The sequence below is a fragment of the Paramormyrops kingsleyae genome, chromosome 4 (assembly GCF_048594095.1).
Source record: "Paramormyrops kingsleyae isolate MSU_618 chromosome 4, PKINGS_0.4, whole genome shotgun sequence".
In the NCBI taxonomy this organism is placed as follows: Eukaryota; Metazoa; Chordata; class Actinopteri; order Osteoglossiformes; family Mormyridae; genus Paramormyrops; species Paramormyrops kingsleyae.
In genome coordinates, this window is record NC_132800.1 from 28,382,952 (window position 1) to 28,408,020 (window position 25,069).

The 25,069-nt window shown below is 50.3% G+C and overlaps 1 protein-coding gene across 2 annotated transcripts in view; it reads left to right on the plus strand.

Annotated features, from left to right (window-relative positions):
- The window catches only part of LOC111851412 (solute carrier family 12 member 7-like), a 41,262-nt gene that overhangs the window by 11,140 nt on the left and 5,053 nt on the right, over positions 1-25,069 (plus strand). The window contains exons 2-24 of one of the 2 annotated variants that reach the window (XM_072711028.1): positions 4,998-5,089; positions 5,499-5,630; positions 6,955-7,101; positions 8,389-8,443; positions 8,723-8,853; positions 9,865-10,106; positions 10,626-10,837; positions 11,701-11,868; positions 14,415-14,513; positions 14,632-14,689; positions 15,062-15,236; positions 15,366-15,484; positions 15,846-15,944; positions 16,922-17,041; positions 17,495-17,599; positions 18,290-18,458; positions 19,458-19,653; positions 19,811-19,977; positions 20,256-20,387; positions 20,595-20,702; positions 22,092-22,190; positions 23,566-23,735; positions 24,417-24,431. In XM_072711028.1, coding sequence (XP_072567129.1) covers positions 4,998-5,089; positions 5,499-5,630; positions 6,955-7,101; positions 8,389-8,443; positions 8,723-8,853; positions 9,865-10,106; positions 10,626-10,837; positions 11,701-11,868; positions 14,415-14,513; positions 14,632-14,689; positions 15,062-15,236; positions 15,366-15,484; positions 15,846-15,944; positions 16,922-17,041; positions 17,495-17,599; positions 18,290-18,458; positions 19,458-19,653; positions 19,811-19,977; positions 20,256-20,387; positions 20,595-20,702; positions 22,092-22,190; positions 23,566-23,735; positions 24,417-24,431 — 3,010 coding nt within the window. The remainder of the gene's footprint in view (positions 1-4,997; positions 5,090-5,498; positions 5,631-6,954; positions 7,102-8,388; positions 8,444-8,722; positions 8,854-9,864; positions 10,107-10,625; positions 10,838-11,700; positions 11,869-14,414; positions 14,514-14,631; positions 14,690-15,061; positions 15,237-15,365; positions 15,485-15,845; positions 15,945-16,921; positions 17,042-17,494; positions 17,600-18,289; positions 18,459-19,457; positions 19,654-19,810; positions 19,978-20,255; positions 20,388-20,594; positions 20,703-22,091; positions 22,191-23,565; positions 23,736-24,416; positions 24,432-25,069) is intronic. The other variant, XM_072711029.1, reaches the window with a different exon arrangement.

Here is a 25,069-nt window from a genome sequence, read left to right on the forward strand (position 1 = left end):
GCTGGTCCTGTAGGCTTGCTGGCTGGTCCTGTAGGTTTGCTGGCTGGTCCTGTAGGCTTGCTGGCTGGTCCTGTAGGCTTGCTGGCTGGTTCTGTAGGCTTGCTGGCTGACTACAAAGCATCTTTCATATTAGACAGTCCTTTTCCTTTAACCAGTTTTTGTTTTCGTGAATGAAAACATTCGTGCATGAGCCAGATACGTGATCCATTTTTCCAGCTGGTGAGTGTTAGTGTGTAACCAGAGGCTCCTTGGTTGTGTGGCTGCCGGTGAGTGTTAGTGTGTAACCAGAGGCTCCTTGGTTATGTGGCTGCCGGTGAGTGTTAGTGTGTAACCAGAGGCTCCTTGGTTGTGTGGCTGCCGGTGAGTGTTAGTGTGTAACCAGAGGCTCCTTGGTTGTGTGGCTGCTGGTGAGTGTTAGTGTGTAACCAGAGGCTCCTTGGTTGTGTGGCTGCCGGTGAGTGCAGACTTGTGACAGGCGTAACACCCCCCCCTTAGTCCCAAGCAAAGTCATGCTGATCGACAGCTTACAAATCTCAAAGTCACTGTCTTTAAAACACACAGCTTAATGAGCCAATTCCAATGTTTTAGGAAAAGTATAATGAAGTTAAACAGCAGGTTTTGTGTGTGATGTGAGTAGTCTGTGTGTGTAGATTACATTGTGGGGACCAAATCTCCATCTCCCAGCTGCTTTCCCACTATAGAAGGCTGCTGGTCTCACCGCAGCCGTGTCTCCCCTGCACTTTAAGCTCTCAGCTCCCTCCACTTGCCCTCCCCAGCGTGTTCTGACAGCCCTCATGTCAGGCTCCCCTATCAGAGGGAGAGGTCCCGGGGTCAGCAGTGTCCATGTGTCAAAGCAGTGAGCCGGTGATGTGCTCAGAAGCTGTGAGTACTGATAGCAAACGAAACACACGTATCTTTTATGGCCAGCCCAAGACCCAGAGCTGAAAATCAAAGCTGAAATGTTGTACTGCTACTTGAAGCACCAGCTGATATGCATAACGTAGGCGTGGTGGATGTGTATGCATGTTCAGTCATGCGTGTTCAGTCATAACTGCAGCGTTTGCTTTCCAGGAAATTCCTGAACATGCCTGAATTTCACAGAGGAGGCGGCATGTTTAGTAGCGTGGAGGGGTTTGAGCGTGTGTGTTTACATGTGTGTTTACATGTGCATGTTCATCTAGCTAACAGGGTTGGGTAGCTCTGGCAGTGACCAAACTCTGGCGCTGGCTAAGAAGGTCAGCATCACGTGGATGTAAACAGCACGACCAGCCCTTTTCTGATCCGGGAGCTGTAGGGCTTCAGCTCGCCCGGGCATCCTGGCCAGAGGCTCGCCTGAAGCTTGCAGTGGGCACATTCCATGCAGTGGGCACATTCCATGGCCGCGATTCACCCATGCTGCAGGGAAGCACATCTGCGCTGGCGTCTCGGAGTTCGTTTGGAATTCTGGGTAGCTGTCCGGCGCCAGTCACCGCGGATTAAGATGCTCCTGTGATCTTCATAAATGTGATGGCCAGCAGAGGGCCTTGGTGAGCCCATCCGTAACATTATGGGGTGGAGAGCTTCCGTAATACTGTGATGGCCAGCTGGGGGCCTTGGTGAGCCCATCCGTAACATTATGGGGTGGAGAGCTTCCGTAATACTGTGATGTCCAGCAGGGGGCCTTGGTGAGCCCATCCGTAACGTTATGGGGTGGAGAGCTTCCGTAATACAGAGTAACGTGGGAGGGTCTCGCTGCCCAGACAGTGTCACACACTGCGGGCAGACGGACAGAGTAACGTGGGAGGGTCTCGCTGCCCAGACAGTGTCACACAGTGCGGGCAGACGGACAGAGTAACGTGGGAGGGTCTCGCTGCCCAGACAGTGTCACACACTGCGGGCAGACGGACAGAGTAACGTGGGAGGGTCTCGCTGCCCAGACAGTGTCACACAGTGCGGGCAGACGGACAGAGTAACGTGGGAGGGTCTCGCTGCCCAGACAGTGTCACACAGTGTGGGCAGATGGACAGAGTAACGTGGGAGGGTCTCGCTGTCCTTCTCTATCCCGTGTGTTCCACATGCTTGGTTATTCGCAGCACATTATCACTCAGAGTGGGTGTGGTAAAGGTGGCCGTTTGAGAGAGACACCTCGGAAAAGGTCAGCCTGCCATATTTTCCAGGAAACTCTGCTTGTGGATACATGCACAGAAATGACTGCAAGTAAATATTCCGGCTTCTGTGTTTTTTATCATTGTGAAATACACTCAGCCACTGAGCCACCAGCCCAAACTATATATAGGTTACATCCATGACCCCACCCTGTTCTTAGCGGTTCCATTAGTCTCAGCATAACAGGCTTCAGTCTCGACAAACTACTTCACAGGTGAAGCCAAGGCCAGACCATCCCATAATCCCTGAGGTTCCCACCCTGCCTTGGCAGGGAGCCACAGACTGACGGAGAGGATTATGATAGGAGTGTCCCAGCTTCAGCTTTATAGGCATTCCTGTTTGAGAAGCAGTTCTGTGAAGGACATGACAGTGGGGGGTGGCATCAAACAGCCAAGCCCAAGGTTCTCCTGGGGGGGGGGGTGTTATCTGAGTGCCATTGTGGACTGGTCATGTTAAAAGTCATGGGGGGTAATCTTTGCATGATTATTTTTTGCATTTTTTGTGAGCAAGCAAGAAAGTTTCCAAGTAACTGTGTGGCACTGTGGGATACCAATGCCCATCTTCAGAAGGTCACAGGTTCCAGTCCCCATGTGGCCCTGTGGGGTAACATTGTCCATCTTCAGAAGGTCACAGGTTCCAGTCCCCATATGGCCCTGTGGGATAGCATCGCCCATCTTCAGAAGGTCACAGGTTCCAGTCCCCATGTGGCCCTGTGGGGTAACATTGCCCATCTTCAGAAGGTCACAGGTTCCAGTCCCCATATGGCCCTGTGGGATAGCATCGCCCATCTTCAGAAGGTCACAGGTTCCAGTCCCCATGTGGGATAGCATTGCCCATCTTCAGAAGGTCACAGGTTCCAGTCCCCATATGGCCCTGTGGGATAGCATCGCCCATCTTCAGAAGGTCACAGGTTCCAGTCCCCATGTGGCCCTGTGGGGTAACATTGCCCATCTTCAGAAGGTCACAGGTTCCAGTCCCCATATGGCCCTGTGGGATAGCATCGCCCATCTTCAGAAGGTCACAGGTTCCAGTCCCCATGTGGGATAGCATTGCCCATCTTCAGAAGGTCACAGGTTCCAGTCCCCATATGGCCCTGTGGGATAGCATCGCCCATCTTCAGAAGGTCACAGGTTCCAGTCCCCATTTGGCCCTGTGGGGTAGCATTGCCCATCTTCAGAAGGTCACAGGTTCCAGTCCCCGTGTGGCTCTGTGGGATAGCATCGGCCATCTTCAGAAGGTCACAGGTTCCAGTCCCCATTTGGCCCTGTGGGATAGCATTGCCCATCTTCAGAAGGTCACAGGTTCCAGTCCCCGTGTGGCTCTGTGGGATAGCAATGCTCACCTTCAGAAGGTCACAGGTTCCAGTCCTGTCGTCGGCAGAGTGACATCACCATTGGGCCATTACCCCCTTTTGCTCCAGGGGCTGACTGACCCTGACCTCTCTATCTCATGTTTCTCTGTATAAAAGCCTGATAAATAAATGTCATGTAAACACACTCACAAAAATGTTTAATGCGTGATACTCGTAACTCTCAGGAGGGACATGGCATGCCGTAGGGCAGGCAAATCCAGTCCTGGGGGGCCAGAGCCCTGCACATTTTTGTGTTTCCTCTCATTTAACACACCTGATTCAACTCCTTGTGCTAATTACCACACAGCTCTTGACTTGAATCATTTATGGTGGAACAGGGAAAGAACTAAGCTACACTGGGCTCCGACCCCTCAGGACTGTAGGGAAGTCATACATTTCTGTCATAATCTGTCAGTTATTCACTTCAGTTTAAAATGAAAGTGTGCTTTGCTAGAAGTTTCCTGCTTGGAATGAGTCATTTATTGTGTAACTTAAATCACATGAATGAGGGTGCGGCATGCGCAGCTATTTCTCCCATTGCTTCTGTCCTGCTGCATTGTTCACAGTCATGAAGAGAATCTCATATGATGCCCGTCACTCTTAGCCCAAGCAATGACGTGCTGCTTTTGTAAACCATTTATTTTAGATAGCATGAGCCAATGGCCCACTTTAGCTTTATTTTTAGCATTAATATACCTTTGTTTGGATATTAGCTGCACTCTTTGCATTGCTGTGACCATTAGCTGGGCTGCTGTTTTCATAAATGTACTGTAGACTTAAAGATGCAGAAATGTAGGTACTTTCAAAAACAACCGATTTCATATTTTTCACAAGCAAGAGTTGAGTCTGTTTTAACAGTAACATAACAAAAAGGTAGTTATGTACAAGGCTCTTATGGTATAATTCATACTTTCCTTGCTTCCTAGTCACTAATCCTTTTTCCATATATGGCAGCCAAATTATTGCAGCTCTTGGTACCTTTTAGTTTTCTGTTTTACTTGGATAGGATGTGCTGGCATTGATTTGTTCTGCCTGTATAGGATGTGTTGGCATTGATTTGTTCTGCCTGTATAGGATGTGCTGGCATTGATTTGTTCTGCCTGGATAGGATGTGCTGGCATTGATTTGTTCTGCCTGGATAGGACGTGCTGGCATTGATTTGTTCTGCCTGGATAGGATGTGCTGGCATTGATTTGTTCTGCCTGGATAGGATGTGCTGGCAATGATTTGTTCTGCCTGTATATGATGTGCTGGCAGGGGCGCCGCCAGGGGGTGAAAGGTTAGAACGATTCTAGGGGCCCAGCACTGACATGGGGCCCTGTTAGGGGCATTACCTTTTCGCAAAAAGGGGGGGGGGGGGGGGGGGGGGGGGGGGGGGCAAAATTCTAATCTTTCATGGGGCCCAAGATTTCTGGCGGCGCCCCTGTGTACTGGCATTGATTTGTTCTGCCTGGATAGGATGTGCTGGCATTGATTTGTTCTGCCTGGTGTTGGTTCATAGGTGATACCATCCCGAAGGAAGACAGTCCTTTCATCGACAGAGACAATGACCAGGAGAGCTATTATGATGGAAAGAACATGGCACTTTTTGAGGTGAGCCTCTGTACTCGATTCACATGTAATATGGATCTTTTCTCCGGTTGTTTTTTGAAATCGTAAATGGCACTTAACATTTGCAGGAATGCAACTTGTAAAGTCTTTTTTTTTTTTGTCAAGTCAGCATTTCCTGTATACAACCAGGGTTTTACTGTTCACAGTACAAAACTAGACTTATAATGTTTATTTATTAAAGGATTTCCTTTGATGGAAATTAAATATGTCTGTGCTCCCCAGACTTAAACAGGGATGATAATTTGTCATGTTGCTTCAATTTTTATTCCCTAAAATATTCTCATTTTACATGTTATAAATCATCATAACTTGCAAGCGAGCTAACTGAGAGCCCCTTCTCCGTTTGCGAGGAAAGGAGCGAGCTAACTGAGAGCCCCTTCTCCGTTTGCAGGAGGAGATGGACAGTAACCCCATGGTGTCCTCACTCCTCAACAAACTGGCCAACTACACCAACCTGACGCAGGGAGTGGTGGAGCATGAGGAAGCCGAGAATGAGGAGGGAGCCAAGAGGAAAACCGTCAAGGTGGGTCTTTCCCAGGCGTGGGATCGGCCGTCTGCCGCGGGCTCCGTGGCATTTGCACCGACTCGTCGTGACTCTCAAATGATAAGATTTTGTTAACTGCAGTAAACAGTGTCAGTTTTTGATAAGGCTGATGTTGGTGTGCCCTGTGTCCTGCGAGTGCTATGCAGACGCCCCTGTGTCCTGCGAGTGCTATGCAGACGCCCCTGTGTCCTGCGAGTGCTATGCAGACGCCCCTGTGTCCTGCGAGTGCTATGCAGACGCCCCTGTGTCCTGCGAGTGCTATGCAGACGCCCCTGTGTCCTGCGAGTGCTATGCAGACGCCCCTGTGTCCTGCGAGTGCTATGCAGACGCCCCTGTGTCCTGCGAGTGCTATGCAGACGTCCCTGTGTCCTGCGAGTGCTATGCAGACGCCCCTGTGTCCTGCGAGTGTTATGCAGACGCCCACTCTGTGGCCAGAGCAGGGAGAATCGGGAGTGGCCTGTACTGTCCTGGACATGGTACGATTTGGGCAGGGCTCTGGGTTGCCCGCACGGGAGGATGCTCTGGAGCTGGGGTACCTCTGGGGCTCTGATCCCAGGACAGTCCCTCCAGTGGGCTGGGTGCACTTTCCTATAGCAGCAGTGAATATGGACTGGGCCTGAAACACAAACGGAATTATGCTTCGACTCTCCATATCTTTCAGCTGCAAAGAAAATCATGTGAAAGATCTATGACGTCATACTAGCCTCGGAAAAAGGCCTTTGTGTAATAAAAAAGTGCACGTGTTTTTTTTGACAGGACCTTGAAACACTCTTACTTGAAATGATTGATCTGGAATATAGGGCATGCTTAAATTAGCCCAGTTTAAGGCTCACAAGCATAACTACTAATTTTGAGGGAGTGTGTGATCTATTTTGCTGTTGGCATAAGAACTGTTCCCTGACCACCTGGAACCAGGAGTAACCCCCACATTGCATGTGCTGCCCGTTACATGTTTACATTAGCACTAGAATATATGAGTATATTTCACTTCCTGCAAATGTTTTTGAAGTTTCTCTCACTCTGACTGGTCTTGCATATTGCCAGTGTGCAGTGGGCTCTGACTGGTCTTGCATATTGCCAGTGTGCAGTGGGACTGAGATGGTTGAGTGAAGAAAAGCTCATGCACATGGCTGCCTGGATTCCTGCCACGGTTTATACAGTACCCGAAAAATGTGACAAAGGGGAGCTGAAGTATGGGGACCTTAATGAGTTTAGGGGCCACAGTCTTCAAATCTCAGCTGACAGAGCAGTCTGTGTTTTTCTGGGCTGAACGTAACGGTAGGTCCCTTCCTTCCTGCCACAGAGTCCACAGATGGGCACCTTCTTTGGCGTCTACCTGCCCTGCCTGCAGAACATTCTGGGCGTCATCCTCTTCCTGCGCCTCACCTGGATCGTGGGCACAGCGGGCATCTTGGAAGCCTTTGCCATTGTCTTCATGTGCTGCTCCTGTGTGAGTATCGTGGGCTCCCTGACAAGCAGGCTACTCAGGTGCCATGTGATCGCTCTGTGTCATGTGATCACTCTGTGTCATGTGATCGCTCTGTGTCATGTGATCGCTCTGTGTCATGTGATCGCTCTGTGTCATGTGATCGCTCTGTGTCATGTGCTGTTCCTAAGTGAGTATTGCAGGCTCCCGGACAAGCAGGCTGCTAAAGTGTCATGTGATCACTCTGTGTCATGTGATCACTCTGTGTCTTATGCTGTGACTACACAGTATAGCGCTGTACAACTTAGTAAGGTACAGAAAGCAGAACTCTGGGCGCATTGTAACTAAGAACCGAGTCGTACGGTGAACTGGAGGTCTTCCACTGTAAAGTATGTGGACTGTACATGTGCTATACCTGTGCTGTACCCGCACCGTACCCGAGCCGTAACCACACTGACACAGCCCGGCTTACTAGCAGGGCCAAAGCATGACCAAACTGTGCTAGTTGTGTCACCACCATCTGATTGGTCGAAATGCACAGGGATACCCATGTTCTAGGCACAGATTATCTGGAGGAAACAAGGGCATATTCTACATATTAGTCATTATTAGTAGTATCGCTCATCATGATCTATTAATGCATTCCCGGTAACTTGGAACTTGAAAATTTTCAACCTTCTACTTAAAAAGGTAACATAGAACAGCTGAATGGAAAGGATTCATACTGCAGTTTTACGCAGGCAAAAGCTAATTCTGCTCATGTTTGATGGGGATTCTCACAGAATTGCTAACAGAAATGAGCACATAGTAAATCATGATATACTCCATGTGAACAGTAAATAATAATAACATAAATAATAATAATAATAATAACTGCACACAGTAAACCATGATGTACACCACGTGAACAGTAAATAAGCGTCTCATCCATTTTACATCACTCTCTCTCCAAACCCAGCAACGCCTTTTCCGTTCCGAACCTTCTGCAGTGGAAACCTGAAGTGAGCTGGAACTGCACTGTAACTAGTCTCTCTTCACGGTATAGCTCGGTTACGGCTCGGGTACAGCTCGGTTACGGCTCGGGTACGACTCGGGTACGGCTCGGGTACGACTGGTGTTTATGCGGATGCTTCGGCACTGGGTTCTGGGTACATCGAGCACAGACATCTCTATCAGGGTGGGAACACACTGTAAGACCCCCCGCCCTCCCCCCAGGTTCAGGGACCCGAAAACTGCACTGTAATTAAGCACAGCTCTTTCAGCGTGGCTGAGCCCGTTTAGTGATGTGTGACGCCCCCGTCTCTCCTGTAGACCATGCTGACTGCCATCTCCATGAGCGCCGTAGCCACCAACGGCGTTGTGCCAGGTGAGATCTCACTCTCTCGCAGATGCATGGGATGTACGTCTCGTCTTGCTTTTAACGGACGCACTAAGCAACAGGTTATTCTGCAGTGTTCTGTCAGTGCAGTGTTCTGTCTGCACTGCACACTGCACAGTCCTGGGCTGAAGCTGTGAAGATGCTTCTGCCGTCAGTCTCCTTCTGCTCAGCATGTCACTCTCTCTCTCTGCAGCAGTAGCTTTGCTTTTGTCCATTTCTCCAGATGTTTTCTGACACATGGCTTTGCTCACTCACCTCTCCTGGCAGCTGGTGGCTCCTACTACATGATCTCCAGGTCCCTGGGCCCAGAGTTTGGCGGCGCCGTGGGTCTCTGCTTCTACCTGGGCACCACTTTTGCCGGATCCATGTACATCCTGGGAACCATCGAGATCTTCCTGGTGCGTGAGCTCACGTGACTCTCCTACAATGTGCGCCGTCTCAGACAATATAACGGAATTTAAGCTGCCGCACAGAGAGCAGTTTGGGCTCGCAGTTGTAAGTGCTTAATAATTAGTGTTTCTGTGCCTATCGATCACCGACACTGTGCCTACAGATGACAAATGAGAGCCTACAGACCCTGCTGGTCAGAGTGCCGTCTTTGGTTGTGTGTAGGACACCCAAGAGGGCTTAGAAAAGTGGAGCCCCCTGAGCTTTGTGACCGGCTTAGGTTTCCCACAAATATGTGTATTATACATTCAAAAGTTGTCTGCCATTTTGTTTTTGTTTTTTTAAATTTGGGGGTGGTTTGAAATCATTTATCATTTTCAAATAGTCATTTCGAAATTACTTCTATTTGTGAGTGTGGGGTCTGTGTGTTCTCCCTGGGGTTTAAACCCCACCCTCACTGTGAGTGTGGGGTCTGTGTGTTCTCCCTGGGGTTTAAACCCCACCCTCACTGTGAGTGTGGGGTCTGTGTGTTCTCCCTGGGGTTTAAACCCCACCCTCACTGTGAGTGTGGGGTCTGTGTGTTCTCCCTGGGGTTTAAACCCCACCCTGCACTGTGAGTGTGGGGTCTGTGTGTTCTCCCTGGGGTTTAAACCCCACCCTGCACTGTGAGTGTGGGGTCTGTGTGTTCTCCCTGGGGTTTAAACCCCACCCTGCACTGTGAGTGTGGAGGGATGGATGTATGGGTCTGCAGTGTAGATGATGGATGGATGGATGAATGGAGGGATATTTGCAGTGTAGATGATGGATGGATGGAGGGGTGGATGGACAGATGAATGGGTGGATGGATATCTGCAGTGTAAATGATGGATGGATGGATGGATGAATGGAGGGATATTTGCAGTGTAGATGATGGATGGATGGATGAATGGTTGGGTGGATGGATGGTTGGGTGGGTGGGTGGATGGATATCTGTGGTGTTCCTAAAAACTTAAGCTGCCATCTCCCCCTCCTGCACTCCCCAGACCTACATCGTGCCAAGTGTGGCCATCTTCACAGCAGAGAAGAAGGAGGATGAGGCCGCAGCCATGCTGAACAACATGCGCGTGTACGGCACGGGCTGCCTGCTCCTCATGGCCCTGCTGGTCTTCGTGGGGGTCAAGTACGTCAACAAAATGGCACTGGTCTTCCTCTCCTGTGTGGTGCTCTCCATCATCGCCATCTACGCCGGGGTCATCAAGACCGCCTTCGAGTCGCCCCACTTCCCGTGAGTGACAGCGTTCTGCACCGGCGGCGCTCGTGGAATCATGCTTTGTGTAAACTCTGCATCAGTATGCTGCTCCTGTAACCATTACTTACCAGCTACTACATACATTTAGGATGACCTAACTTTCAGGGCAGAAATTAAAGGTTACAGAATGTTTTATAGTACCTTCATGTAATTATATTTTTACGCTTTCTTCTTTGTGAAAGTGATACAACCTGTGGTTCTAGGTCACTGTAACACCATATTCCTTCAACCATCCATCTTTTGTAGTGCTTTGGCCTGTATAGCACAGAGATTAGCTTTATTTATTCAAAGTGATATACAATTTGAGAGAGGAGGGTCAGCCAGGGCCTGGAGGGCCTTTCTCAGGGGCCCAATGGTGACATCACTCTGCCAGTCCTGGGACTTGAACCAGCAACCTTCTGATCATGGGCACAGTTTTTGTAAGCCACAGAGCCACACATCTCCACCCCCACAGCTTTGTTTTAAACATGCTTCCTTCCACGGTACCTTCTGCAGGATCTGCCTCTTGGGGAACCGAATCTTGGAGAACCTCGACTTTGACAAGTGCCTGAAGAAGGAGGTGGTCAACAATGTGACAGTGCCCACCAAGCTATCGACCCTGTTCTGTGATAGTCCGTTCCAGGAAGAGAACTGTGATGAGTACTTCAAGCTCAACAATGTGACAGAGATCAAAGGCATCCCTGGTCTATTGAGCGGGGTCATCTCAGGTGAGGAGGAGGTGGGGTACGGGAAAACCATGTCAAGTGAGGAGGAGGTGGGGTACAGGAGAACCATCTCAGGTGAGGTATGGGAGGGCTATCTCAGGTGAGGACATGAGGTATGGGAGGACCATCTCATGAGAGGAGGTGGTGGGGTACAGGAGCGAACTCTTAGGTGAGGAGGAGGTGGCGTAAGGGAGAGCACTCTCAGGTGAGGAAATTAGGTAGAGGTGGGCCATCTTGGGTGAGGATGTGGAAAACACAGTGTTACCTTTAAAGAGGCAGCCTCGGCCTCATGGAATACAGTGTTACCTTTAAAGGGGCAGCCTCGGCCTCATGGAATACAGTGTTACCTTTAAAGGGGCAGCCTCGGAATCATGGAAAACACTGTTACCTCTAAAGGGGTAACCTCTGCTTCATCAAAAACACAGCATTACCTTTAAAGGGGCATCCATGGCTTCATGGAAAACACAATATTACCTTTAAAGGGGCGTCCATGGCTTCACGGAAAACACAGCGTGTAACATAGCTGCCACACATGCTGCAGCGAGGGCGGGCTGGCTTTCTCCTTTACCTCCAGACAGAAGAGGTGTCATTCACTGGCACTGTGACTCGCAGTGAAAAGCAGCACGAAGGTCACTCCACCTTCCGGGAACCAAATAGGGAAGGGGCTCCTGGATGGAAACACGACCAGCCACTTTATTTTTGCGAGCTGACTCAGTGTTCGGGGCCTTAAAGGCAGCGTGCCTCGCCACGCTCGTCACTCTCAGGTGCAGCACACTGTGAAACTGGGACGCGCTGGGTAACAGGAGCCGTCGCTTGGCATGACCTGCATGTGACAGTTCAGTGTCTCTCCCCCTCCGCCGCCCCAGAAAACCTGTGGAGCAGCTATGGGCCCAGTGGCATGCTGGTGGAGAAGGCGGGGCACGAGTACATCCCGGCTCAGAACACCTCCAGGGATAGCAGCCTGCCCTACGTCTTCAACGACATCACCACCGTCTTCACGCTGCTGGTGGGCATCTACTTCCCCTCCGTGACAGGTAGGGGGCGATCTACCTCTTCTGCTTTGCTGGGCTGCCTGTGACATACCTAACACACTGGAAACTTGCATTAGCACACTGACCAGATAATAGATACTAAAGCCATGTATCACCACTGCACGTCCCTCACTGACACAATAACAGCAAAATGATTTATTGAGTAGGAAAAGAATGACTGTGGTATGGTGTGGAGTTACACAGCATAAGCAGCTCAGATACCAAATAAGGACAGTGCTTTGCCCCCTTTCGGAGCCAGTAAGACCCTCCCTCACAAGGCACTGCATATTGGCGTTGTTGTATTTGCACATGAAGGGTGACCTCCTGATGTGTCAGCAGTCAGCAGCGAGCTGGGCCAGAACCAGGCTGCTGGTTTGGCCTCTTCCCTCACTGGTGATAATCGAAGCAAATAAGCAGCTTCTTCACAAATGCTGGTGCGGCCACCTGCCCACTGCCCTCCCAACTCTCCCATGATCACTGCGTCTGCAGTGTGCCGTCAGCCAAGCCCTTTGGGTCTCTTCTTCACAAATGCTGGTGCGGCCACCTGCCCACTGCCCTCCCAACTCTCCCATGATCACTGCGTCTGCAGTGTGCCGTCAGCCAAGCCCTTTGGGTCTCTTCTTCACAAATGCTGGTGCGGCCACCTGCCCACTGCCCTTCCAACTCTCCAATGATCACTGCGTCTGCAGTGTGCCATCAGCCAAGCCCTTTGGGTCTCTTCTTCACAAATGCTGGTGCGGCCACCTGCCCACTGCCCTCCCAACACTCCCATGATCACTGCGTCTGCAGTGTGCCGTCAGCCAAGCCCTTTGGGTCTCTTCTTCACAAATGCTGGTGCGGCCACCTGCCCACTGCCCTCCCAACTCTCCAATGATCACTGCGTCTGCAGTGTGCCGTCAGCCAAGCCCTTTGGGTCTCTTCTTCACAAATGCTGGTGCGGCCACCTGCCCACTGCCCTCCCAACTCTCCCATGATCACTGCGTCTGCAGTGTGCCGTCAGCCAAGCCCTTTGGGTCTCTTCTTCACAAATGCTGGTGCGGCCACCTGCCCACTGCCCTCCCAACTCTCCCATGATCACTGCGTCTGCAGTGTGCCGTCAGCCAAGCCCTTTGGGTCTCTTCTTCACAAATGCTGGTGCGGCCACCTGCCCACTGCCCTTCCAACTCTCCAATGATCACTGCGTCTGCAGTGTGCCATCAGCCAAGCCCTTTGGGTCTCTTCTTCACAAATGCTGGTGCGGCCACCTGCCCACTGCCCTCCCAACACTCCCATGATCACTGCGTCTGCAGTGTGCCGTCAGCCAAGCCCTTTGGGTCTCTTCTTCACAAATGCTGGTGCGGCCACCTGCCCACTGCCCTCCCAACTCTCCAATGATCACTGCGTCTGCAGTATGCAGTCAGCCAAGCCCTTTGGGTCTCTTTAACCCTTTTCCTTACATTACAAAAAGCTTAGCTAAGCCCTGTTGCTAAGAAATGTTGAGAAACTTACCATGTAGACTTGTTAGCATGATATATTTCAATCATATTACTTATTATAATTTCAGTCAAATTACTTACTTACTTATTACTTACAGCTACAGGGCAGCAGACGCAGTGTGCTGTTGTCCCAGCTACAGGGCTGTGGAAGCAGTGCGCTGCTGTCCCAGCTACAGAGCAGCAGACGCAATGTGCTGTTGTTCCAGCTACAGGGCAGCAGACGCAGTGTGCTGTTGTCCCAGCTACAGGGCTGTGGAAGCAGTGTGCTGTTGTCCCAGCTACAGGGCAGCAGGCTATTGAGCTGCTGTCCCAGCTACAGGGCTGCTCACTGTTAATTTCAGGGCACACACATGGATGACGCTTATTGTCACCAGCAGTGTGCCCTACGTGTCAGGAACTGCATTCCCAGACCCGCCCCCTGGCCCGCCCCCACTCTGCACATCTCCTGTCCCAGCACTCCACTGAGGGGCCCGTGGGGGGCTGATTCCTGGCAGCTGGCCTCCCCTGTTATGCAGTGTGTGTGTGTGTGTGTGTGTGTGTGGATTAGGTTTATATTACTTTGTGGGGACCAATTGTCCCGCAAAATGTAATAAAAATCTGTTTTTTTTCACGTTGTGGGGACCATTTTTCAAGTCCCCACAAAAATCTGTGAATGCAGTCAAAAAAGTAAAAATGCCAAAAGTCTGTTTGGTTACTTATGGTTAAGGTTAGGGCTGGGTAGGGGTTAAGGTCATCATGTTGAGATTAGGATTTTGCCCATAGAAATTAATGGAGAGTCCCCACACACACACACAAACCTGTGTGTGTGTGTGTTTTCTAAAACAATGTTGAGCTGCACCCTTTGAGACAAATATTTCTACTGCACAGCTACAATATCGGTGCTTCCTGTTTTGTTTCCTGCACATTAGGATTTTGGGAAAGAAAACGGATTCAGATCCTTTGTATTTCTATTGATTGTACTTCAGTATTATTATTGGACTTTGTAGAGACTGGAAATATCCTTTGTGTATTTTATTCTCGTACTTGAAGATTGTCCTGATGATTTGCGATTTAGGATATCTGTGTTTTCTTCAGGAATCATGGCTGGCTCCAACAGGTCTGGAGACCTCCGAGATGCCCAGAGGTCCATTCCCACAGGAACCATCCTGGCCATTGTAACCACCTCTTTCATATGTATCTTTTCCACTGGTGCTGCTGAATTTGCCTGTGTGTGCATGTATGTGTGATTCACAAACCATTAAGATGCACTGACTTGCTTTGATGGTCCGTTTTTCTTGACTGTGCCATGCAGACATGTCTTGTGTCCTGTTGTTTGGTGCATGTATTGAAGGTGTAGTTCTAAGAGACAAGTAAGTATCCCGTTATTCCCCCCACGACTGCCTGTCGCTGCCTGTGTGTTCATGGTTCTTTCACTCACCTCTTGCTAGATCATTGTATTTGGAAACCCTTCATTGTTCTTGTCCACATTCACGAACGAGCCGTTTCTTCCCCATGTGCTTTGACTGCCTTGTTCTGTGGCATCTCTGAAGAGCTTTACAGACAAAGCACTGGGAGCAGGAGGACTGCAGGGGAATGTCTGTCTCCGGCTCTGAAAGGGCTGTGTCACTGATCTAAACTGATACATAATGAACAGGCTTCACTGCGGGAGACTGAAGCACCAGGGTATCAGGTGCTAATGACTAATCTGTGTGTGTCTTTGTGTGTGTGTGTGTGTGCTTTAGGTTCGGACACTCTGTCCATAAAAACCTGGTGATTGGTACATTGTCCTGGCCCTCGCCTTGGGTCATTGTCATCGGCTCCTTCTTCTCCTGCTGTGGGGCGGGGCTTCAGAGCCTCACTGGCGCCCCCCGGCTGCTGCAGGCCATAGCACGCGATGGCATAGTGCCCTTCCTGCAGGTTTGTCCCCTCCTGTGTTACACGCGATAGAGCTGCACCAATCACAACACTGAAAAACAGATTGAACCTATTGAAGGTTAAGCAGATAGAAAACACTTTTCAAGTGCTGATGCCTGTGTCTTCCTGCAGGTGTTTGGCCACGGTAAGGCCAACGGGGAACCCACCTGGGCTCTGCTGCTGACTGCTGCCATCTGTGAAATCGGGATACTGATCGCCTCCCTGGACGCTGTGGCCCCTATCCTGTCCATGTGAGGACACCCCCCCCACCCCCCCGACTCCATGCTTCGGTCCCTGACCTGCGGGATCCCTGATCATTGATAGCTATTTATCTGCCTGCACGTTCTACCTGACCTGCGGGTTCCCTGGTTCACTGATGGCCCTCTATCTGCCCGCACGTTATTCCTGACCTGCGGGTTCCCTGATGGCCTTCTATCTGCCCGCACGTTCTACCTGACCTGCGGGTTCCCTGGTTCACTGATGGCCTTCTATCTGCCCGCACGTTCTACCTGACCTGCGGGTTCCCTGGTTCACTGATGGCCTTCTATCTGCCCACACGTTCTTCCTGACCTGCGGGTTCCCCAGCTCAGACTGCCTTCTATCTGCCCACAGGTTCTTCCTGATGTGCTACCTCTTTGTCAACCTGGCCTGTGCTGTTCAGACACTGCTCCGCACCCCCAACTGGAGGCCCCGCTTCAAATTCTACCACTGGTGAGCCCCACCCCCGTCACACATACATGTCACTGGGCACCAGTGTTCCCAGTTCCACTCTGATGCTCAGATTATTCAGGTTAGACTTGAGAATGAATGATGACTGTATGCGTGTGCCTGTGTATTTGTGTGTGTTTTTGTAATTATTACATTGTGGGGACCAGATTTCCCCACAACGTGATAAAAACCTGTATCCTGTATCTCATCACAAGGATAAACTCAATTTTACAGAAATCTGTGACTACAGTCGTAGCACAGACTCTCCTCTACTTACGAACTTTGAAAATACGAACTTTCAGACATACGAAGAGGACTGTAAGTTTCTCTTCTGCGCGCCAATTCCGCCTAGTACGACTTCTGGCCGCTACTCCCGCCGCACAGCAGCGTAGCATGCGTACTCCCAGCGTCCTAGTTCTTTGTACTTGTGTATACCCTTAAAATGATGCTGAATAACGACTTACGAACATTTCAATTTATGAACGGCCGTTCGGAACGTAACTCGTTCGTAAGTAGAGGAGCGTCTGTATTAAAAATGTCAGTCTTTTATTTGCTTACTTAGGGTCAAGGTTAGGGCTGGGTAGGGGTTAAGGTTGTCATTCTTAGGAATATGGTTTTTCCCGTAGAAGTGAATGGTCGGACCTCACAAAGACATGAATACAAGCATGTGTGTGTGTGTGTATTTGTGTGTGTGTGGGTGCGGGTGCCTGATTTGGTGAAATTCTCTGGGGTCCACAATTGGGGAAATGACAGTAGTCATGAAAATAATAGTGGCACATTCAAACACTGAACAAAAGGATTTCCCTGATCTTAAGGTCGCGTGTGTTTCTGTTGGAGGTCTGGAGTATCTCGTAACTGCCCAGATACCACAGCGTGAATCTGCAATACTTTCTAAACCTTGTTTAAACTTCCATCCTGTCGGTGTGGTTATGGCCGTCAGCACTGTGCTGTCCTGAATGCGTCCGTCTCTCTCCCTGCAGGACCCTCTCATTCCTGGGCATGAGCCTCTGTCTCTCCCTCATGTTCATCTCCTCCTGGTATTACGCCCTGGTGGCCATGCTGATTGCTGGCTGCATCTACAAGTACATTGAGTACCGAGGGTAAGACTGATATTCACAGCTGCCAACTTGTTTTTGATACCATGACTCAGCTCCGCACGTGTACATTGATTTATTCAGGCTGCTAGAGTCAGGTGTGAGCAAGTATTAAAGATCTGCCTTTGTTTAAAATGTAAGCACGGTCTCCTTACACAAATTTGGAAGATTGTCTGTAAATGAAAATGAAAATGTTGTCCCTTAATGGTGTCAACCAATTTTTTTGTAATAATAATTTGAATTCGTCAGATTGAGTTTGTTGAGAATATGTTTACATGGTCAATACTTTGCAGGAAGCTAGATAAGGACCCTTCAACCTGAAATCCAGAGTGTTTATTCAGCTGTATTCTGAAGGTGTCCTTCAAGGCTATCTACCCTAAAGAAGGTGCCTTCTAGCACCTCCTTGTGGAAATACAGGGTACTGCTCCTCCAGTAGCATGCCTGTCTGTCTTTTTCTAGAGCGGAAAAGGAATGGGGTGATGGTATCCGGGGGCTGTCCCTCAATGCTGCACGCTACGCCCTCATCCGCCTGGAGGAGGCTCCTCCCCACACCAAGAACTGGAGGTGAGGGGGTGGCACAGAAGAACTTTCTCCTGCTGCCAGCTCACGTGTCCCAAGCAGGTTTGGGTGCTGCGTGTGGTTGGATGTGGTCAGGAAACCATTACATACACATCGCTGCACGTTCAGGCCCCGCCAGTGACAGAAGTCACTATCAAGTAGCTGCATGCACCTATCACACTACACTATAACTCCCCCATTGCTTAATCACACTATACTGTAACCCCCCCCCATTCCTAAACCACATCACACTATACTGTAACCCCCATTGCCTAACCACATCACACTATACTGTAACCCCCGTTCCTTAACCACATCACACTATACTGTAACCCCCTGTTCCTTAAACACATCACACTATACTGTAACCCCCTGTTCCTTAACCACATCACACTATACTGTAACCCCCTGTTCCTTAACCACATCACACTATACTGCAACCCCCGTTCCTTAACCACATCACACTATACTGTAACCCCCTGTTCCTTAAACACATCACACTATACTGCAACCCCCGTTCCTTAACCACATCACACTATACTGTAACCCCCTGTTCCTTAACCACATCACACTATACTGTAACCCCCTGTTCCTTAACCACATCACACTATACTGTAACCCCCTGTTCCTTAACCACATCACACTATACTGCAACCCCCGTTCCTTATCCACATCACACTGTACCTCCCCCCGCAGACCCCAGCTGTTGGTGCTTCTGAACCTGGATGGGGAGCTGGCCGTGAAGCACCCTCGCCTGCTGTCCTTCACCACACAGCTGAAGGCTGGCAGGGGCCTGACCATCGTCAGCTCCGTGCTGGAGGGCACCTACCTGAGCAAAGGCGCCGAGGCCAAACGGGCTGAGCAGGTGCGTGAGGCTTGGGGATACGCAGTCAGCCTCATTATTGCTGTTCTCAAGCTATTTCAGCCACCCATTACCAAGGAGCTCTGAACAATTCCCCTTCCTACTTATGCCGGAAAATGGTCATCTCAGGACATGGCGCCCCCTGCTGGCACAACTCAATATCTGGCAGCGAGGCAGGCTCTGCATGCAAAAATGCTGGAATGCCTTTAAGTTGTCACACACATAATCGCTGCTGTATAAGCAAACTTTTTGTGCAAGTTTGATAAAATATCTGGAAAAGGTGTGATTTTCCTGGTTACTGTAGATGTCTTTTCAGTACCACCTCACAATAAGGCTCCCATTGGCTACTTGTAAATGGTAATAAGTCATTAATAAAAAGAAAACTGTGTTATAACTTGTTTAAAATTGTCTGTTAATACTTTACAAAGTGTTACAACCTAATTACTAACCAGGTTATAAACCATTCATAAACCCTTTTTTTGGGCAGCCTTATTGTGAAGTGGCACCGTGTTTTTTTCACGAGTTGCTTTTGGTCACATGGTGTCTGCTTACAGCTTCTGTCCCCAGCTGGACCCGCCCTACAGAGGCTGCATCGGCCCAAAATTCACATCTTAGCTTTTAATGGTGCCCTCGTAGTGTTTGTTAGGGTGGCGTGAGTGTTGCTTCCTCCCCGATCAGCTTTGATCGCTACGTTCCCCCCCGCTGGCCCCTGACCACAGGCCAATGCTGACTGCAGGCACTTCCAGAGCATAAGACACTGGTGCTGTGTGCTGGTGGCAGTAAATGAATTAGTCTATGTGTAGCTATCAGTAAGAGCTGCAATCAGGTGAGTTTCCGGTAGGAGATCTTAGGTTTCCTGTTCTGTCAGATGATAATATTATAAGCATACTATAATCCTTTCGAGACCATATACAGGAGTTTCTGGCTGAAAATGGCTGGTGTTGGGTGGGGTCACTAACCTTCCCTGCTCTGGGTGTCTGTCCTCGTCTGTGACACACGCAGAGCATCAAATCGGCCATGTCTGCGGAGAAGACGAAGGGCTTCTGCCACGCGGTGGTGTCCTCGAACCTGCGGGACGGCTTCTCCCACCTGATCCAGACGGCAGGGCTGGGGGGCATGAAGCACAACACTGTGCTGATGGCCTGGCCTGGCAACTGGAAGCAGGCGGAGGACAGTCAGTCCTGGAGGAACTTCATCGGTAGGCTCCACCATAGCCCTGCAGCGCACTGAGCAGGGGGTTTGGTAGGATCTTATGCGCCTGGACTTCCGTACAGGCGCATGGAGTTGCAGCGTTTATCTCACAGCGGGTAGGGAGATTGTCAGTGCTATAAGAAGTACACCCTACTTCCCCACAGAGACCATCAGGGAGACAACGGCGGCTCACCAAGCCCTGCTGGTGGCCAAGAACGTGGACAGCTTCCCGACCAACCTGGAGCGCCTGGAGGGAACCATCGATGTCTGGTGGATCGTGCATGATGGAGGCCTGCTCATGCTGCTGCCCTTCCTCTTCCATCAGCACAAGGTGCCTCTCGATGCCTCCCCTCCTCTCAGCAGTTACCTCTTCGCCTTCTCTTTCCGAAGTCACCCCTTCCCCTCCTTTCTGCGGAAGCACCGCTTCCCCTCCCCTCTGAGGAAGCACCCCTTCCCCTCCTCTCCCCTCCTGCAGAGTCACCCCAGTCATGCCACGTAGGATGTGCCATGCTTTGTGCCCTGTGTTTGCTGGGGTAGGATAAAGGCTGAATGTGACCCTGTATGGATGAAAACGTATGTGACTAATTTTTAAATTCTTTCCCTGTGTAGGTTTGGAGAAGGTGTAAGATGCGAATTTTTACCGTGGCTCAGATGGACGACAACAGCATCCAGATGAAGAAGGACCTGCAGATGTTCCTCTACCACCTCCGGCTTGACGCTGAGGTGGAGGTGGTGGAGATGGTGAGTGCCTCTCCTGGTATGAACGTTACAGTGTGCAGTTATTGTGGTCACACACAAGGGATGCATAGCTCCGGAAATCGTAGAACCATGTTTTCTCTGCCACTGTTACTGTACACATTCACCTGCAATTTGTAAGCCATGTAATCTGTAGAGGAGAGTTATGGACCAGACCTTGCTGACCGTGGACCTGTCCATTCAATTCTCCAGCATGAACGTGACATCTCAGCCTTTACCTACGAGAAAACACTGGTGATGGAGCAGCGCTCTCAAATGCTGAAGCAGATGCGGCTGTCCAGGACAGAGCGAGAGAGAGAGGTAGCGCCCTCTGTCTGCAGGCTGACCTTTCAACACTACATATGATAAACTGAGGATACGTTTACATTATTCTTTTTATAATGAAATGAAGAGTTTCAAACAAGGGGTAAGCAGTTTAAGGACGTCCTCCCACAGTGACGCAGAGCACCTCCTGCTGCTGCATTGAAACCTTGTTGTACTAGAGTAACATTTTTAGGCACCACTCTGCCCCCAGGGTGATGTGGCTGGTGGAAAAATCCCACACAGCAGAAAGACTGGGATCCTCCCTGTGCATTTCTGAGGAGTGTGATAGTATGAAGATGATGAAGATGTACTGTGGAGATTTCATGGCTCCATGACAGTGCTGGACAGGCCCCCCCCCCCCCCGCATCAGAACTGTATGTCAGCGCGAAGTGTTTAGAGCCCCAGGGCAGGGGTAGGCTGTCCCTGTCCTCCAGAACCCCCCATCCTCCAGAGCCCCACATCCCCTGGGACAACTCTGTCCCCCAGGGTCTCCCTGTCCACCCAATCCCATGGGGCCTCCCCTTCCTCCAAGGGCCTTCCTGTCCCCCACAGCCTCCCCATCCCCCAGGGCCTCCCCATCCCCCAGGGTCTCCTCATCCCCTACAGCCTCCCCATCCCCCAGGGCCTCCTCATCCCCCACAGCCTCCCCATCCCCCAGGGCCTCCTCATCCCCCACAGCCTCCCCATCCCCCAGGGCCTCCTCATCCCCCGCAGCCTCCCCATCCCCCAGGGTCTCCTCATACCCCACAGCCTCCCCATCCCCCAGGGCCTCCTCATCCCCCACAGCCTCCCCATCCCCCAGGGCCTCCTCATCCCCCACAGCCTCCCCATCCCCCAGGGTCTCCTCATCCCCCACAGCCTCCTCATCCCCCAGGGCCTCCTCATCCCCCACAGCCTCCCCATCCCCCAGGGTCTCCTCATCCCCCACAGCCTCCCCATCCCCCAGGGTCTCCTCATCCTCCACAGCCTCCCCATCCCCCAGGGCCTCCCCATACCCTGTGGCCACCCCATCACCCAGGGCCTCCATATCCTCTAGGGCCCCCTTTCCCCAGGGTCTCCCCGTAAGCCAGGTCCTTAGGTTCCTGTCACATGGTTCATAATGTGAACTTTTGACTTAAAGGAAGCAGCAACCATCCAGGACTGCAACTGTAAAATAGATCAGCAGCATGTTCAAAATGCTGTTCCACTCCTCAGTGGGAGACAGAGTGAGGCTATGCGCAGTGAGGCTATGCGCAGTGAGGCTATGCGCAGTGAGGCTATGCGCAGTGAGGCTAAGCGCAGTGAGGCTATGCGCAGTGAGGCTAAGCGAGCCCCCCGCCCCTGCTGCCATGTGATCTTTCTGGCCTGTCCTGTTCCCCCATCGACCGTGGGCCGCGCACCGCTCAGATTCAGAGCATCACTGACGAGTCCCGCAGCTCCATCAAGAGGAAGAATCGCCCAGCTACCCAATCGCAGGCTCCCTCTGACGGCACACAGCCAGACAAGGTAGCAGGGCCCTGCCCACGTGCTGAGAGCGCCGCATGCGGCGGGCGCTTACAGAGCCACAGCTCCCCCCTGCGCCCCCAGCCCCCCCCACGCTCCTGCGTGCAGCTGCATTCAAGCTGAAATGGCAGGCGACTGTGGCGCTGAAAGTGTCCTCATCTGCAGCCGGCGCCCTTTGCCCTCTGCGCATGCTGCCGCAGCACCAGCCACTCGAACCCGAAGCCGCCTTGCTGCATGTGTAGAGTTTGCTGTCCATGTTCAACACGCATCCTTAACTTCTGTGTTTTGTTGTTAACTATAGAGTATGGGAATGACTTTGATGTATATTTATGCATGTTTTCTCATTGACATTGTTTGACCTGAACACATTGAATGTATCATTTTCTTTTTCTAACCCATTTCTTGCATGACATTTGCATTCCTTTATGTTCCTAGTTTTTAACTTTTTCTTTATTTTGCAGTTTTGGCCTGTTCATTTGACAAATTTTTCCTGCTCTTTTATTTTGATGAAATGCATTGAAATCAGCCTTGCAGTATTTTCTTTAACGCAATGCAGATATTGTGCTAAAAATGTTAAACTTCCAGTAGTTCAAACGGTAAATATACCCTGGAAATGAGTTATGAGGAGATGCCACAGTGTCCTCAACATTTTACAGATGAACAGCTTAGTTTTGTTCCACAAACAGCCAATTCTCAAATATGAAGCATTGTCATTTTTTTCAAAGTTGCCATGGATTTATCTAGAAATCTGCACACTTTCAGGTTTTGTGTCTTACATATTATTCTCCTTTTTATTTCTGTTGTGTCATAGACCCGAAAACAGTCTTGTTGTTTGTCTTTACTGAGTATTTTTGTGACACTCCCTGTGTGGTGAGAGTGTCGTGTGATGGTGAGCTTGTTGTAGCACCATCGCAGTCTGATGTCAGACTCTACTTTGCTGACTGGGGTCTGATGTCAGACTCTACTTTGCTAACTGGGGTCTGATGTCAGACTCTGCCTTGCTGACTGGGGTCTGATGTCAGACTCCACTTTGCTGACTGGGGTCTGATGTCAGACTCCACTTTGCTGACTGGGGTCTGATGTCAGACTCTACTTTGCTAACTGGGGTCTGATGTCAGACTCTACTTTGCTGACTGGGGTCTGATGTCAGACTCTGCCTTGCTGACTGGGGTCTGATGTCAGACTCTGCCTTGCTGACTGGGGTCTGATGTCAGACTCTGCCTTGCTGACTGGGGTCTGATGTCAGACTCTACTTTGCTGACTGGGGTCTGATGTCAGACTCTACTTTGCTGACTGGGGTCTGATGTCAGACTCTACTTTGCTGACTGGGGTCTGATGTCAGACTCTACCTTGCTGACTGGGATTCATTTATCCTCAGGCACAGCTCATCCACGACAGGAACACCAAGTCCCACGCAGTCCTCACTGACAAGGCCAACACTGTCCCGGACCGTGTGCATATGACCTGGACCAAGGAGAAGCTGGTCAGCGAGCGGAACCGGCAGCGGGAGGCTAACATGGGCGTGCGGGACCTTTTCAGCATGAAGCCGTGAGTGCAGTGTTCAGATACGGCTTCGAGCTCAGTGAGGGAGTCACTGGAGCCTCCCTGTGCTCTGATCGTTTGCACCATTTTGGGGGGGGGGGGGGTTGGGGCATTATGCTGTGTCTTCTAATTCTCCAGAGCTTCAGAGGGGAACAAAACAGGGTCCTTCACCCCAAGAAAAAGTGATCTATTGAAATGACTCATGTGTCCGTACACAAAGTCTGATATCATGTGTTTCCACTGGTTTACAAGTTTTTAAGTGATATTCTATCACTATACTTTTGACAGTTGTTTCAATCCAGTGAAATCCTCAAAACAGTTACATGTACTTGTTAAGCATGTTAACCAGTTAGGCATGTTAAGGCATTGCCACATCAGCAGGGATGGATAACTCACAGCTACGAGGCTCTTCAACAGATAAGCATTCATTTGTGTCCTTGGCCAGTTGCCGTCACTGTCTGCCGTTTTATCGTGTCACACTGGCCTCCAAATGACTGCGCAGTGTGGCAATTATGCAGTTTGACTGTGTAGTATGTTAATAACCATCAGGCCCTTCCAGTACGTAGTTTTTATACAATAAAGTAGACCTGACTTATATTTGCCATATAAAAGCAAACCCTCTCTGTTTTTGAAGGATGTGTCTAAGCTATTGTGTTGTTTTGTTCTCTCTCCCTCCATCCCGTCCAGTGAGTGGGAGAACCTGTAAGTGTCACCGCTTTTTGCCTCTCTGTGTGTTTGTGTGTTTCTTCCATTTGGTCTGCTTAGAAGAAGCTAGTTGCAGTTTGCCTTGTGAGCTATAACCAACGTCCTAATTCAGCCCACATGCTACGCTGGGGTTTATTTAGCCCACAGGCTACGCTGGGCTTTATTTGCACACATGCTACGCTGGGGTTTATTTAGCGCACATGCTACGCTGGGGTTTATTTAGCCCAGAGGCTACGCTGGGGTTTATTTAGCCCACATGCTACACTGGGCTTTATTTGCACACATGCTACGCTGGGGTTTATTTAGCCCAGAGGCTACGCTGGGGTTTATTTTAGGGTGACCAGATAATCCATGTCAAGGAGGACACTTTGAGCTACTTCGGGTTTTACAAACTACTTCCAAATTAAAAGGCTCCTGTGCTCGGCTAAAGAGTTCAGCTCTTCTTGTGCTTTGACTGGTTTGTTTCCTTGAGTGAAAGACTCATCCAGCTGTTTCACATTAGCATTAGTGACACATGCATGCTTATAGGAGACTGACCAATCAACACACAGCAAGAACTCGGTGCTCAAGTGAAATCCAAGTCCGTTTAATTGAAATGGTAATTTACAATTCCTGTCCTAGCTCAGAGTGTCCTC